Source organism: Mycteria americana, chromosome 4 (genome assembly GCF_035582795.1).
Source record: "Mycteria americana isolate JAX WOST 10 ecotype Jacksonville Zoo and Gardens chromosome 4, USCA_MyAme_1.0, whole genome shotgun sequence".
In the NCBI taxonomy this organism is placed as follows: Eukaryota; Metazoa; Chordata; class Aves; order Ciconiiformes; family Ciconiidae; genus Mycteria; species Mycteria americana.
In genome coordinates, this window is record NC_134368.1 from 56,133,881 (window position 1) to 56,151,368 (window position 17,488).

Genomic DNA, 17,488 nt, shown 5'->3' on the forward strand with positions numbered 1-17,488 from the left:
GTACATGTTTGCCTCTCTTTTCTGGGGGCAACACTTGACAAGTAAATGAGCTTTACATAGAACAAGAGTAGTACATTTAGAAACATATATTAAACATTTTTAATACCATACTATTAGTCTCTGTTATAATGAAAAGTATGTATTTCCACAAGGTATAAAATCTTCCGTGTTTTGCAAATTCAAATTAAAAAAAAACCACCACAAAACAAACAAAAAGTCATAGTCATTCTCTCATTTTACACAGATGCTGCTTTTTTGTAGATGTACCCTACTTACAAAGTAGTGAGCCTTACATGATTGAAAAAACATTTCAAAATTATGAGCAACTTCAAATACCACAGCTGACTGCACTGAGGAGCGAGGACTTTCTGATGAAAAACTGAAATCCTGAACAAAACATTAGAAGTGATCTCTGCTTTTAAAACACTAGTCACACTATGTAGTCTTCAGGAAAATTATTTATTCCAATCCCTTGCTAATTCAAATGAGTATATGTTTCCAAATAAAAATAATATGAAAGAAAACTTTGCTATAGAAATATGTCATCCAATCAGATCACTGGCGTTTCTAGCCATATTCTAACAACTACAGAAGAGTGCTCAGCACCATTTATTTACTGTAAAATTGAAAAGTGATTTTAAAAGGCATTTTTAATACAAAGAGATAATAATAATAATTTGTATACTTAAACTTAGGTATACGATCGTGTATCTTGAACTGAAATCTGTGCTTGCTACTCCCTAGGAAGCTATATATATGTGTTTATATATATATACATACACACACACACACACTATTATTCAACATTTCAATAGGCGAAAGTTCTTAGGCACCTCACAATCTCTAGATTGAACAGCCCAAAGCCTGTGTGATATTTTATCAGGCATGATGTAGAAATCGAGAACAGAGATTTAGGGTTAAGAAAGAAACGGGTTACAGTAATTAGATCATACAGTTTCTCAGTTACGGTATATGCACATAATGATGACTCCATTAAAGTCAATTTTAATGGCACAGTAACTCAAATCTTGAAGGCAAAACAAAAGGAGTATACTCCTAAAAGATCTGCTTGAGAAAAGATGGTAGTTTGATCACTGTTTTTAAAATGGCATGCAGCAAGTAGTATTTTCAGCATATGGAACGATATTCTTAACAAGTAAAATATAATACAATTAAATGCATCAAATCAGAACGTGCACCTTAATATACAATATTTTTTAAAGTAGTGATATCTACTTCCTTCTAAACTCACCAAGGTTCTTTCTTTTTTTTCCCTTGAAGATAGGTATGATTTAATATAAAAATGTGAGGAAACAGGAATTAATGATAGTTCCCAGCAAATAATGTGCATGAATTGGCAGTATGATTATGTATGCATCTAGATTAAGATGACATGCAACATCAGCTTCCAAAAGGAGAAATGATAAAAACAACAAATTGAGAAGTTCAGGAACATTTTTAGTGACAAAACAGAGTTCGTTACTGCACTCATTTGTGTTAAATATTGCAATTGCCTAAAACATTCAAAGTAGCCCACTGTAAATTACATCTAAAGGCACAGGTGTTTTGTGTTATTACTAAACTGTAATTATGAGGTTCTAAACATTTCTAAACTATATAAATGTAATTTTATTATTCATCTTCATTTTAAGTTACCAAGAAGCATTCATAAAGAATTAACATCTTATTCTGTTCAATTATACTAGCACCCTTTTTTAACATACAGTGAAATAAATTAGACTATGATAAAGTATAACTTCTGAAACAGTGAAATTCAGTATCTAAATATTTATAAATGTATTTATATAAGCGACTTACAGCCAACAGAAATGTAACAATAATAAATTGCATTTGTAGTGATTAAAGCTACTCAATTGTAAAGATGACCCAGTTTTGTAAATTTTTTCAAACTCAAGAACAATAAAAGTGTTGCCTTATATATACAGTCTTTAAAATCTGCAGTAAAAACAATATAAATTAACTGTTACTTAACTTACTAACCTGTACATTATTCAGGTAAAGTATCCTATCTATAATGGAATTAAAAAGCTTTTTAAAAATACTGACAAAGACTGAAGAATAAATTGATGCACTCTTAATAACTCTAAATCATCTAGCTCTTTATGCCAAGAAGTGTTGACAATACCAACTTCAAGGTCATTGTCAACTTGGTAAGTCATTAGCAAATAAAATATGGCTTAATTGGAGCAAACTCAGCAAGGAGCTGCATTATTTTAAGTGAACACTGCAATATAACTTGAAAAAGAATTACTGGTCGCCACTCCCGTTGACAATGAAATGGATGAAGAAGGTGCTTTGTAACTTTTTTCTATGACTTTCCCGTAATTAAATATGGAAATAGATTCTGTGAAGAATTAAAAGTCCCTGAGTGCATTAATTCAGGCACTAATGGACTGCTTTCCAGTGTTACAGCACACAGGTAGTTCCCAGCATGTTACCAACATTAGCTAATATATCAGTGTCAGACTCCAGCAGTACCCTTTAGTTTGAATACCCAACTCTGTAAAGCAGACTTAGGCTGATTACACATGCTGTTTTAAAAGGACGTATTTTTCATATTCTGAAATACTACCTAAAACTTTATGTGTGTTGATGAAACAGCTTGAGTAAGACCCAAGATCCAGTTGCCTGAAGATGTATGCAGATGTATAACATACATACAGTGCTTATGTAGCCTTTATAGCCACCTCACTAACCTCTAGCATAACAATTGTCAATGGTTTGGTTTTTTAATTATTTTTTTAAATAAGACACCTTTCAAAAAGAACCCTATCTGCATATTTTTCATCTTTCCCAGCACAATGTATCACAAACTCCCTAACACAATTATACCATTGAGGGTTATAACATTTAAACAAAGGGAATTCCTCTCAGCATAGACCTCTTGATACTGCTGCTCTGTTCAAACACTCCATTTTCTCACTTTTTGCCACAGAATTATTCACTTCCTCCAGCTCTCCCTCCAAACCACATTTTATGGGCAAGCAGCCTTAAGTCTGCAGAGCTCCCTAGGTCCCAGCCCGATACACCAGTCCTTACACGTTTTTAAAGCAACTGCCAATCTATCAAAGCATCGTAATACTCACCATAAGAGCAAGTGAAAATGAACAACTGTTTTTTTGAACTGTGATATTTATAGAGTGCATATGTTTAAATAGCTAAAATATTTGCATTATAAAATAGGATTTATTTTTTTTTAATTGAAGACTTTGCAGATCTGTATCTGTATCAGAGGGCCTAGCTCTGTAACATAATGCAAATTTGTTGCTCTTCCTTGGCATTACATGCAGGCACCAACCCACTAAAGCACTTCAGTAAGTCCATAGCTTAAAATATGTAAGCAGTCCTACTGCAGTTAAATGCAACAGTTACATGTTAATAGTTAAATACATAGTTAAGTGCTTTGCTGGACTGAGGCCTACCTTTGCTTGACAGTGAAAATGTGCTTTGGGAATTCATTGCTTATGCAAAATATATACCCGTAGTAAGAAAAAAGCAGCAACTTGAGGAACATTAGATGAGTGGATTGGGCTTTGAGGCCCAGTGAGGGAGCTCTGACCTAAAAATAGTGGTTGTGTAAATAAAAATAAAGATTCAACCCAACAATTACTACACAGACTCTGTCACTTCTCTAAGGAAAAGACAAGGCCAAAACAGCTGTTGCAAGTGCTGAAAGAACACTCAAAATAGTTTATTATCCACTTAAGAACTTAGGTATCGTATCTGTTTTTCATGTTGTTTCTTGTTGTGCTATAATATTTTAACTGTGAACACTCATAAATTATTAAAGCTTATGTACTGTTTTTATTTAAGCAAGTTTATATTAAACAAATAATCAGGTATTTTTTGCTAACAAGAAAGCACTGTCAAAAACCCCAGAAGACAGAATTGTTTTCAGAGTATTTGAAAGCCCTTTCTCTCCTGAGGAACATAATGCTTTCGTTTTATGTTGTTGATATGTGTCCCTGATACACTTGATGGCTATTATTGCTCATATATATCCACACACAAAGTATTAACTGATCCCACTGATCCCATAATAAGTATTAAGAGAAACATGCATCTGCAGCAGGGTTTTCTGCTATGAAGTATAACCTTGCAAACAAGTCCTTAGAACTAATGAAAAATTGTCCGATTCTAAGTGAAAAAGGAGGATGACAAGACTCAGGCACGATTACATCTGCGCACAGCAGAATCAGAAATATATGAAGAAAAATAAAATATTTTATTAAAACCAACAAATAGATACAGAACTAGAGGTTCAACTTATGAATGAATAGCCTCCAATGAATCACTTAAACGTTTTCCCCTCTAACCCTTAGTTTTGGCTACTTTAAAGGTATAATTTCAAACTGTGACCAGTATTTCTATGCTGTATCCAAGTCCAAAACCCAACTAAAACAATGCAATGAAATCCAAGATGCCAAAAAAAAAAAACCTCTGACCAGAAACCAAGAGGAACTAAGAGGAACTAAACAAGAAACACAGACAAATCAAAACCAAACAGGACCATACTACAAAATTTCTGTAACATATTCATAATAAAGAATAGTAGTTAGAGATAGGGGAATAACTGCTAAGATAATCTACCGTAAGGACTGGACTTAGAAAAGTACTGAGACACTCAAACACTTTGCTCTGGTTATGGGTCAGTTACTTAAACAGAAACTAATAATGACACTCTTGAAAGATGCCTATCTTTTCCCATGAAGGTATTCATTATTTCCCTTAACAGACAGAAACAAAGCTCCTCTTTGTCCTCAAAAGTCTTATTTTTTCCAACAAATTCAAGATATAAATATAGTAGACAAATTAAAATCCAAGTCCTTAACGACTTCTATGATTTTTTTTTTTACTACCTCAGAAGTAGCCAACCTTCTTTAAATACCACGTCTTGAAAACAAATTAAATGAAAGCTGTCATGGTGAAAGATCAAGATATCTTAGAGTCTCTAGGACCCCAGATCTGACAGAAGTTTTCTGCTCTTCTTACACAGTTTCTTTAAGCTCCATTGTACCAGTATTTGATAACATTTCTTCTATAACAGTAATAGTTGGTATTTACAAAGGAATTTGGTGGAGAGTTCTGTATGGATGCAAAGAGTTCTGAAATGCTTGTGCACTCACACCAGAATACAGAACAAAATACTCCAGTTGTTAGATTTTGACAGTGAAATGGTCAACATTCCTTAAAACACAAAAACATTTTAAATTCTCATGAAAAGGTGTCTTTTAACACGATCAGTTAAATCTAGAATTCAAAAATTGTTTCTGAATAAATTATGTAAAAGAAATAAAAATTTTGAATAAAAACTTCAGTTGTGCATTCTATGAGTTCTCTTGATCTTTTATCTCTTCCTTGCTAAAAGATAAAGCAAACAGGTAGCTAAAATACTACATGAAATCATCCAAATCTAGAAATCAGAAGCTTACTTCAGATTGAAATTCTCACATTCCCAAACACCTTTTCAGTATACCATTTAATCTCCTTGCCTTAGTTCTCCATTTGTAGAACTATAAAAATTACAGATAACTACACAGATTCTACATATGATTACCTGTAGACTATTCATTTTGCTTATTCAGTGTTTAGAAACGTGATGCCTTGCCTTATATTTGCGCAACAGCGTTCACAGAAAATGTGATTCCTAACAAAAATGCTGAACACTGAAGTGCTAGCATGAAATACTTAGAAATGGTTGCAAACTGGATCAACTAAATGACTCTGCTGCCCCCTAATGCACTTCCTGGATAAATAATTACAGGGGAAAATAGTAACCAAAAAGTAGTAATTAATTATTCTCTTTTTTATTGTGGGTAATTATGAACTATACTTCACTCTATGCAATTAGTATTGCTCAAGCATCCCCTTTGTCATAAGTGCTATATATAGCTGATGTTGCTACTTCAGAATCATCTGTAATAAGGAACAGCGAACAGTAGCCATTAAGGCCTTTCAAATGGAAGACATCTTTAATCTGCAATTTGTTCGAGAAGATGTGACAGAAACATTAAAGAACACACTGTTTACTACAATATTGTAAAAATTTACATCTCGCAACAGAACACAAGAGTTATAACCCACGTGACAGAATTTGAATCCATCATGTCTCAGAATGGTTTTAAAGTAGAACAGCTAATCTGTAAAAGTCATCTCATAATTAAAAGAACATCTCTTTTTGCAAGGTAGATTTGATAGTAGATTTACAACCTTTCAGCTCTACAAGTGATTTAACGGTATGAAATTTTTTAAAAACATCATTAATTATTTGAATAAGCAGTAAGCTGAGCTAGAACTAAAAAATACAGACAGTACAAAAAGACTTCAGAGTAAAAATAAAGTCGTAATCTACACACTTCAAAATTCGCATTTTTTTGCCACAGACTGATCTAGATCTGTCAACTATTCTGTTAGCAGGAGTCACACAATTAAATTCCAAGTACCTTCTGGAAAAAAAAAAAAATTAATACATCACTATCCTGACCTATAATGATACCCTTTTAATTAAAAGACAAAAATGTCAAGAATGATGAGATAAACTTTATAAACAGGAAATGGAAATACTGCAGCCAAAAACCTATCAGTGATAAAAACTACTCAGCAGGCACATTTCTTTGCCAGATGCTTTAGATTTGGGACTCATACTTTTAATATTAAAGCTACCAGATTTTACTGTAATGTCTGATACTTTGAGAATAATTACAAATAACACAACTTATTAAGATCCTGAAAACACAGCAGAACTATCAAAGCTCATTACTTAAGTCATTACTTTCCTAAAATAACAAAATTATGAGAAAATTTATTGAAGAATTCAAGAATGTCTTTGATTCAACAGGTCTCACATACTGAAATCTTACATGAAATACTAGAACTTCAAGAGTTTTCTGCAATAGTCCCCCTGTACTTTAGAAAGCACTATCAAAGAACTGCATGGCTTTAAAAGAATATTTGTTTCATATGTATTATATATATACTTACTTGTATTTTATATTTTACTCCCATTCTTATGAAGGGAGTAAAGGGGGGGGGGGGGGGGGGGAAATCTTTCTTTTGAAATTTTTTGTGACCTCCAGTTAAGAAAAAAATTTTGCCAAAACCCAGGAAATTTATCTGCAATATTTGCAAATAAAAACAAAACAGTGACAAAGATGTATTTTTAGGGTAGCACTCAGGTTATGTACTATATTAGAATCACATTCTTTCAATCTAGTTGTTTTTCCTGTGATTTAAAAAAAAAAAAAAAAAGACATACTTGAATTCTTTGAATCACTTTTCTCATAGTTTTGTTATTTTAAAAAAGTAAAGACTGTAAAAAAGCATAAGCAGGTTTCTTTGCAGCCTCTATGCCCTAAGCTTCTGTAGTATCACTTGCAGAATTATTGTATGCTTTTACATTATTTCTCTGTCCAAGCAGAAAAGGAAGTGATAACTCTCTCTCAGAGGTGCAGGTTTTTTCCTAGTCCTTTAGCTATAGTGAAGCAGGCACTGCATGACACTTCATTACATTTGTGTCCATATCCTCCAGAAACATCCTACTACAGAGTCAAGAATCTAGTGGTACCAGTTTTATTTTTGTTATTCTAGGAGAAAATAGAACAGGACAATCTTTTGTGGTTGTTGGGGGGGAAGGGTGTATTTGTTTGGGTTTTTTTTAATTTAAAAAAAAAAAAACCACCACATTATTTCATTGCTTTATCTTCAGTGATGTGGGAGCTATTAAAAGTTACTTACAAATAGTATCTGAATGTAAGCTGGACCCAGTGTTACGTCTCTGAGGTGGGTACTGTTTTATAAGAGTGCCATCCTCACCTTCCTCATATCCAAAAGCCTGACCAGGAGAAGGAATAGAGGGATCATCCTCCTTTTGGCAGATTTTTAGGAAGTATACAGCTCACTCTAAAAAAAATAATAAAAAAACCCCACTTTTAAAAAAAAAATAAAGCTATATTTAAAATATATATACATTTTAAAATAGGTTATCCACACATCTTTACTCACAGTAAATAAACTGAAAATGGACATCTAAACTGGGTAACCAAATGCCCTACAATATTAAAAAAAAAAAAAAAAAACACCACACAAAAAACCCACACCCCAACAAAAAAAAAAACCCCACACTTTCACTTTACAGTTGCAGGTGCAAGATCTTAGAATGCTACAGAACCAATAGGTAATCCCACAACAGTGGTAACTTTATAACATCACATGCACAAACAAATGACATCAATTTTAGTTACCTGTGTCACATTGTTGCACAAGCATAAACCAATTAAACTGTGGAGGGGTATGGCTAATAGGATTACTAATATTCGCTCTAAGCCCACTGAAAAATGGCAATGTTGCCTTCTGGTTTCTCCATCATATTCAAGAATGCCTGACAGCATTAGGGCATTTGTAACCACTAGATGGTATCAGTATCCTGGCCCTACCTGCCATTTAGTAATATGAAAAATGTCAGCCACTTATTTAGCTTCCATATCTACTGCAAATTAAACTCCCAAAATCCATTTCTCCATAAAGTTCAATAACTTCTTTATAAATTAGCATTAATGGCTAGATTTTTGTTTGAATCTGTTGGGTTACAGATGACATACAAAGCAAAGTACATTTCAGTATATTTAAAAACTGGTTTAAAAAAAAAAAAGTGGGGTTTGCTTACTGTGGACACAAGCTTGAATGTGCAAATGTTCAATCATTTTTGCACTTGGCATGGCAAAAATGCTTTTCACAATACTAGCATAACAAAACATCATCACAAGTGTTCAGTAATACACTTGATGATTTTTTAAAAAGGGAATTAACATTACACAGACATTTAAAATTAGCATACCACCTGACTATGCTCTCTAGACTCTCTCTGTTTTTTGCTATTTCTAGCCAACTCTATTGTAGGAGCTTGGTTATAGCTGCCAGGTCCTGGAGTAATTGCGTTGATCTCTGAAGCACTTCTCTTATTTGGCAGACTCTTGCCACCTTTGATGTTCTAAAATATATTTAAAAAAAGAAAACCAAACACATTACCATGAATTAACTACAAACCTGATAACAACTTTATTAAAATAATTCTGATACCTAGATGCATCTATTAAAAAGAAAAAAAAAAAAAAAACCACACCACACAAAAACACCACACTGTGGCCAGTAACATTAAAGCACTGTAGATAATTATTACTTTTTTCAAAGTTGTTTTACTTGATTTCAATTAGGAAAAATCATCACACAAAGAAGCTAAAAATCATTATTTCTCATCTGCATCCTCCAATGAATTACTGTTTCCAAAATTCTGACGTATTCTAGTCCGTATCCCAAAGAGTTTCAATAAAGTAAAATAATGAATAAAACTGTAGAGTAAAAACCAAAAGCACAATTTCACTATTTACTCTATAATGGTAAAGACCCTGCCATTGATGAAGACCTCAGCAAGCCAGGTTCTAACCAGTAATCTAATCAGCATCAGTTCCTTCACTTCAAACATTTTAGTGTCCTAAACATTTTAGTTATAATTGAGCTTTATGTACAGAAACCTCTATACTTAAGTACATCAAACTAGAACTAAAAGACTGTGGTCTTCTTAATATCTAAGAAGCTACAGCATTCTTTTTTTTTTTTTTAAATACATTCTGGAAGATTTATATGGTTTTACAAGTGAGCTCCATGGTAATTCTTAAGACAGTAGAGATAGCCTGTTGTAGACATCAGGAAAAAATGTGATCATTTGCCAAGAAAATTAATTAGAAAACAAGACTGAAGTACTTGACTTCCTACTACTCTAAATGGGACATAAGACAAGAACTGTGAGGAAAACCTTAGATTTCCAAAACAACTTCATCATTAGTGCTGCTACTGTAACTGTCAAGCATTGAAAATGCATTTTCTGCATACTTTTAAAATTAGCATCTTTACTAAACGTAAATTTTCAGATATACCTTACTTTATTTTTGACCAATGATATCTTGCATCGTAACACATTATTTATGCAGTATTATGGCATGTGTGATGGAAAACAGTGCTGCTACTGTAACTGTCAAGATTGAAAATGCAGTTTCTGCATACTTTTAAAATTAGCATCTTTACTAAATGTAAGTTTTCAGATACAGCTTGCTTTATTTTTGACCAATGATATCTCGCATCGTAACACATTATTTATGCAGTATTATGGCAGGTGTGATGGAAAACAGTGTAGCACAAGATTAAATTAATAGAAGTACATAACATGATGTATCTCAGTTGAAACATGAAGAAAAGATGCCATTCTGCAAAGCCTGCCATCTGCCACCTTTTGTAGCATATTGTTCTCACCGCTACACTCTCATAAAAACACAACAGTGATCCACAACTTCCACAATGAACAACCAACAATCAAATAGAAGTGGCAAAGATAAGTGTCCAATTACATCACTAATTTCAAACTATTATGCCTAAAAACAGAGTAAAGGTTCTCATATGGAACATCATTACTTAATGAGTTATTTGATCTTTTTCCATTATAGCTTAAGCTGGAAGAAGATTCAGGAAAAAGAAGATAAACAAGGAAGAGCAGTAAAGACGCTTTATGATACTCTATGACTGTGATTTCATCATTCTAGTAAAAAATTTAATGCAACAAACAGCATTATCACCTTTTCCCACTTGGGAACGTATATAGCAGTTGGCCTGTCCTAAATGATTGTACAGTAAGAAAAAAAAAAACACCACTAAAAGTAAGTACACTAGATGACATACACAACTATAACATGGACTTTTTCACTGTCGGTTAGCCCCATGCTTTAGACAGTCTAACTCTTTCCATAGTTGCATTGTTTTATGTATTTCGTAGCTGCTGGCACTGATACTACTTCAGTCATGCTATGCTCTTGTTGTATAAAGTTTACCCTGCATATTAAAGCTTAAAAAGCTAAATTTACATTTTTGTTCTTGACATAAGGACTTAATTATACATCTAAAGATGGGTTCCATTTCAAGTTATAAGCATCACTCTAAGATTAATAAGAAGTACTGCCTCAGGCAAACAGCATCCCTGATCAGCTCCCAGTAGTGAGAGACACTGCTCCCACACATTTATCTTTGCTAGCAGACAGGAGGGGGGGGAAAAAGAAAAAAGTTAAAAACTCTCCCTACAATGCCTAGAAGTACTCAAGAAAGCATTAGGAAGATCAGACTTCTGCATTCCAAGGAGAACAGGCACAAGAGTCATGCCCAATTCTGATTTTTTCACCTGATCCCCGCTTCATGCTCCCTAGCTAAAATACCAGCAGTCTATGTGGCACCAACTTAAAACCATAGCCCCCCTCCAGCTTTGAGACCTCACACAATTGCAACAGGCAGGTCAGGTTCCAGAGCAGGAGAGGGGGAAACCACCATGCAGCAGCCACGGTGGCAGCCTCCCCTGCTGCATGCACAGCAGCTGTACCAGGAGGTATACAAACACCTGCTGCAGTCTCTGCCACATTTTGTTCCCATCACATAAAAACACAAGAATGACAACATTGGATCAAACTACACATCCACCTTGCCCAGTATTACCATCTTGCTTGCTGATCGGCCGTAGAAGGGTAAGCATGCGGCAATATTTCTCCTAATACTCACTGCCAGATTCTAGCAATCTGCAGCTAAAGAACTTCCTACAAAAGTACATTTAATACCTTTTCAGAAATTCTGCTTCCACCAATTTGTCTAATCTTTGACCACATAACTATGTACCATTTTGTTCTGAACATTCCACTGAATAATTTCACATGATACCCCTCCTTTTTTGCATTAGGAAGAAAAAAGAAATCATAAACAGTCACTTCTCATCCATCTGTTCTATGAAAGTCAACACTACATAGGCTTCTATCATCTTGGTTGTAACTCTTCCGGGATGAAGAACCCTAATCTATCTAATGACTCCTTAAGAAAATGTCTTTTCATATCTATGATCATGCCTGTATGCATTTTAATTTTGTAATACACTTTCAGAGAGGGGTAACCAGAACTTCACGTAACAATGAATCTGCAGGCAAACTATGGCATTTATGCAAGGGCATAATAAGGTTTTATGGTTTGTTTTCTATCCCTTGTCTAATAATTCCTAATAGTCTAGTTGCCTTTTTTTTTCCCTGACTGCTACTGTGCTTTGAGCTAGCATTTGCTTCAAATGAAGTGTTATAATTTTAAGATCTCTCTTGTGCCATATGTAATTTCAGCATCCTTGGTTTTAATGTGGAAAATTAAGATTGGCTTTCCCAAGCTCATTTACCTGCACTGAATCTCCCATGCCATTTTGTCACTCCATCATGCAGTATCACAAAGTCTTTGTTCAGCTCTTTGTAACAAGATTTCATTTTTACTACCTTGAATAAATCAGTGCAGTGAGCAAACTTTACCACCTTGCTCATCACTTTTTTCCAGATCACTTATGGGATATTAGATAGCAGAGACCCTAGAACAAATTCCTGTGAGACTCCCTTACATAAGAAAGCCAGCAATTATTTCTCATCTTGTTTTCTGTTTATTGACAATTACTAAACCTTGATACATGGAAGTTCAATTTCTTTAAACTCATTTGGTGACACCATTCAAAGTCTTTCTGTAAACTCTTGTAGAATACATCAATTAAATCAAAATTCCTGCTTGTTTATTGGCCCTTTCAAAGACCTGTAATAGGTTTGTACGGCACCTTACAAATTGCACAGAGTCTTTCCCATTATATCAATCTTATCCACATGCCTACAGCTCTATCCTTTACCACGTAAATTCCACCAAATGACTTCACACAGAAGCCAAACTTACCAGCCCCACAGTTCCCAATGTTTCTGCTAAAACTCTTCAAAAATGTGTCATGTACACCACCACCCGTTCTCTCAGTACTAACAAAACTGTAAGTAATAGTTTGCACACCATGGTTAGTCAGTCAGTGGTTTCATACATGAGTTTCATTAAAACTCTTTGGTGAACACAATCTTGCTCAGGGATCTTATCTTGGCAATTTCTTCTTCCAACAACCCAATTCTAAGAAAGCTCCTCCAAAACACATACAAAGAGAGACTGCACTGTGGGAACCTCCTTCAGCTCTTTTCCAGTCAACAAGGACAACATTCAGCTTTCATCTTTTTTCCTTTGTTTTCTTTGGATAATCCTTTTATACCTGTAAAAGGATCCGCTGTTTGCCCTGTAAATTCTCCAGCAGGCTTCCTACCTGTGATGTATTTGTACAAGGATTCTTAGTAGTTTCTATTTCTTTGAAAACTCATTCCTCATAATCATTTTGACCTGCCCTATTGTCTTTTTATATTCAATTTGTGACTTTAAGAGTTTCATCTTACTCTCAATACATAATTTTACCCAGATTTTGTGTACACTAGTTTGTTTTAATTGCTCTAGAATCCAGCTGATAAGTGACAGGTATTTGCCCTACAATTCTAGTATAATTTTTGTTAACAGAGTCCATGCCACTTGCAAGCATTTCACCCATTTGGCTAAGCCCTTCCACTTCTTTGTGAAAAGCTTTATCATTCTACATAATTCCCTTTTTTGAAATTAAACACACTTACCATTTGCTACTAGTTTTTTTCTGTTCTTTCAAGGATGCAAAATTTAAGTACTTTATGGCCACTCCGAGACTAGCTAGACAGTAGTAACATTCTGAAACATGCTGCTCAGAAGGTCAAAATTGGCTCTCCTCTTCTGCAATCCACAGATCACTTCTTTATTGTGTCTAAAGAGTGCTGGCCCACTCTCAGCACACTGCCAAGCCTGATGAGATCCCAACTCAAAGTGTAGAGGGGTAACCAAAACCTTCCCCGTAATTCTGTTTTTGTCACCACAGGCCTCCTGATCATCCTTGCTACGCCACCACTCCTACCAGTCTAGCATTGTATTCTGCTACTGAGAGATGGAATTTCAGTTCAGTTTAAAATTGTTGTTGACAAAATACCAACTTACTTGTATATGACTTTAAGGGGACTCAGGTAGGAATAGTTTGTTTGGGTTTGGGGATTTGTTTTGTTTTACTGCAACTAACTGCAACTAACACAAAATATGCTGTTGCTCTTAAAGAATTTGTATACTGACAAAGACCAGTTGATTGTTTTCTTTCCACCGGTTTCTGGTATATTTTATGTCTCTAAAACTGAGCAGTCCAGTTCTCTTCCTATTTTTTACATTTACAACACCTAGAAAAAAGCATGAATACTTAGTTCAGCTGCCTGTTTGCCTAATGAGTTTTATTAACATCTGTTCTATCTTTATTTGAGGTTTCTACAACTTCACTAACAAGACCATATGCCATGTCAAATTCTGTAATCTTGTACACATGCCACTTTTGCCCCTAGTCCCAGTTTAAGCAATAAGGTCCTAATGCACAGTTGGGTTATATGTTCTCATGGGAAGCATGAACACCTCAGCCATAAGGCCTGCCAATCTCCTGCTCGCTCTCATGCACGGATTAAGATGACATGATCCCAGACCTGCAAAATCTTCAAACTGTTACATTTCTAGTTCAGTAAACACAACATTAATCAACAAAAACAACTACTAAACATACAGAAAATAACATCATTCAATCAAACTACAAGTTCTCCGTTCTGTTATTATTATTTAACAATAAATGTATGTGTAAAATAAAGCAGTAAAAATCTGCCCACCTTGGGAAGGTCTCTACCTTTGCTCTCAACATCAACTGAATTCACTTTTCTCTTTCGGAGACAAGTATTTAACAAAACTAATGCACAACTCTTTTCCTTTAGAAGCTGTTGTCTTGTTAGTTCATTAGGCTACAAAGACATTTTTAGCTACAGCACAATCTGTAACTTCAAATAAGTAAAAAAAAAAAAACACAAAACAAAACCCACACACAAACAAAAAAAACACCACAAACAACAACAACAAAAAAGTTTAGGAAATATGACAACTACCTAAAAAGACGAAGGGAAAACTGAGGTTTTTAAACATCAGATAGCATTCACCTTCAGGGGCTACATTATAAGAATCTTACTACAGAAAAAAAGAAGAAACTAGGGGAAACAGAGAGGATACATGAGATTAAATAATAATCATAACAAATAGTATCTTCCTGTATTTTCTTCCATTGTTGGCCAACTTACTTGTAGGAAGAGGTTATTCTATTCAGATCTGTTATATGAATACTGCTGATTGTTGGCATCCTAAGAACAAGGTTTCAAACTTTAGATGCTAAAAGATGTATGGAGATGGCTAATCTCCAACTCCACCCTCCCCTATTGTTTACTCCTAAAATTGCTACAGAACTTAAATATTTTAAACTGGGATCATTATGATCATGTACCCTAATAAATACAGTAAGTAAAAAGCATTGGATCAATAAAAGCACACTGAAAACAATTTTAAGATTGAATCTGTTTCTCTGTGAGTAAAGCAATGCCTAACTGCCAGTTTATTTTCAGCAGAGATTTTATTGTGCTCAAATGCATTACTATCTTCAGGGTCACTGGAGCAGTTTTCAAACTACTTGTCACTTTATTTCTAAACTGCAGCAATATCGAAGTAAAGGCAAAAGAAACCAAGAAAAGAATATATCATTGTTTTATATACTTTTGACCATTGTTGATATTTCATTTCAGTAAGCCAAAGTAAAAATCTTAAAACTTTTAAAATTGATTTAAAGCATAAAATTTCTCACTTAACCCTAAATATGAGTCTTATGGACTTCAGTGTTTTTATGCTTATAAACTGTATCTTTAATCCCACTGTTACTGGAAAGCAAAGAATACTATACTTTCAGAACGGCTTTCTAAGTAATCTGCTGTAATGGGGTTTAAAGCAGTACATAGACTCACCACTTATCCTAGTAGTTGCAGATCTGAGGATAGGGAAAGGACCAATATTTGTATGTTTTGGTAATATTTTTAGAAATACACAGAGCTCTGGGGAAAAAAAAAAAGTTAATGCAACCAAATAGAAAAGTGCATGTGCTACAAATAGGTAAGTCATTGAAAAGTTCTCAAGTCATTTTAAGGCTTAGTGGAGATGGAAAAATTGAACTGGCTTCATACTATCATATTATTTATATGCTAAACTACATCATCTTAGTCTTCATAACAAAAAAAAAAAATAAGAAAACCTTCTTACAAAGAGATATTCTTGTAACATTCACAGTCTAGTCACAAAATAACATTCACAGTAAAACATATTTATACCTCACTGTACACTAACTTCTATCTGAGATTCACTTCTACTTTAGGCCGTGCTAGACTTCTTAATTTTTAACCTTAAAGAAAAGATACTATTACCTCACTACTCTAAAAGGGCACACCTACTTCACTAGAGTGCAGCCTAGTGGGAGGGGGAAAAAAATATGCTTTTATGCTTTTTATGCAAAGGATGGTGATCTCCAAGCTAAGGTAAATACCTGAGACAATCTCGCTGAAAAATGGAGCACAGGTACATTCACACTGTTGAGAAACTGCGCAGCGTCGAGCTATGCGTTACAAACTCAGAGGCACCTCTCAAATCACTAGCTCTGCACCGCCTTAACATCTCTCCCGTTCACGCCCCGCCCGTTGGCGGCTAACGAAACGTATTACTGCTTCTTCACGTATGTTTTTATTACGTTCAGCCCTCTACGCGCCTAACAAATTGAAGAGTCGACCCTCTCTCTGCGCAGGCGCCAGTAATGCGCCTCAGGGGCCGGCGCGGTCCCTCCGCGCTGCTGCACTCGGCCCCGCGGCCGCGCTCGTGCCCCTCGGAAGGGCCGAGCGCCGCTTGCACGCAGGCGGCTGGGAGCAGGCACGGCCAGAGCCGCCCCCCGCTCGGGCACGTAGGAGCCGAGAGGCCGCTCCGTACGGGACCGGTAACCGTAGCGCTCAGCTGCGGGCACTGCGGCGGAGAGGGCGGACACTGTGAGGAAAGCGGCTGCCCGCCGAGCCGCAGGGGCTTGGCCCACAGCGGAGAGGAGGGGAGACTGCCAGGCGCCCGCCCTCCGCCATTGCCTGCCGTTCGCCGCGTCTCCAGCCCCAGGCGAGAGAGGCCAGGCCCCCCGCAGGAGCCGGTCCCGCCCGTCGCCGTCGCAGCGAGGGCCGGTGGCGGCCCCGCCGGGCAGCGCCGCTCCTCAGCCGGGGGCTGCGACTGCTACCGCCTTCTTTCCCTCTTCCCCACCCCAGCCTCCCCGCCCCGCCTCCCGCGGTCGGGCCTTACGGTTTTGCGGTGAAGGTCTTCACAGCTCGGGGGCCGTAGCACGGCAGGTGGCGGCCGCCGCCTGTCCCGACCCGGGCCGTAGCGGCTTTCCCCAGGCACCGAGTCAGGCTCTGAGGAAGCATGCTCATAAAGGAGTTACTCCCTCCCATTTCATTGCTTCATCCGTTAAAGTGGTACTTGGCCTGCAGCAGAGCTTTTTTTCACGTTCATCCTGCAGTAGTGGCTGCTACCATTCAGTCTCCTCCCAGAGTCACGGTAAACCAGAAACATGTATGGTGATGGTGCTTTTGAACGGCCTCATTCTGTTTATTTT

General features: G+C 36.1%; 1 protein-coding gene across 2 annotated transcripts in view; it reads right to left on the reverse strand.

The window, feature by feature from the left end:
- The window catches only part of STPG2 (sperm tail PG-rich repeat containing 2), a 51,420-nt gene extending 34,153 nt beyond the window's left edge, over nt 1-17,267 (reverse strand). The window contains exon 1 of one of the 2 annotated variants that reach the window (XR_012775379.1): nt 17,176-17,267. Coding sequence is in view for 1 of the 2 variants with exons in the window: in XM_075499276.1 (XP_075355391.1) it covers nt 16,391-16,428 (38 nt within the window). In the remaining variant the exon portion in view is untranslated. Of the gene's footprint in view, nt 1-16,390; nt 16,527-17,175 lie in introns of those variants that run through there. The other variant, XM_075499276.1, reaches the window with a different exon arrangement.
- Nucleotides 17,268-17,488: the final 221 nt, after the last annotated feature.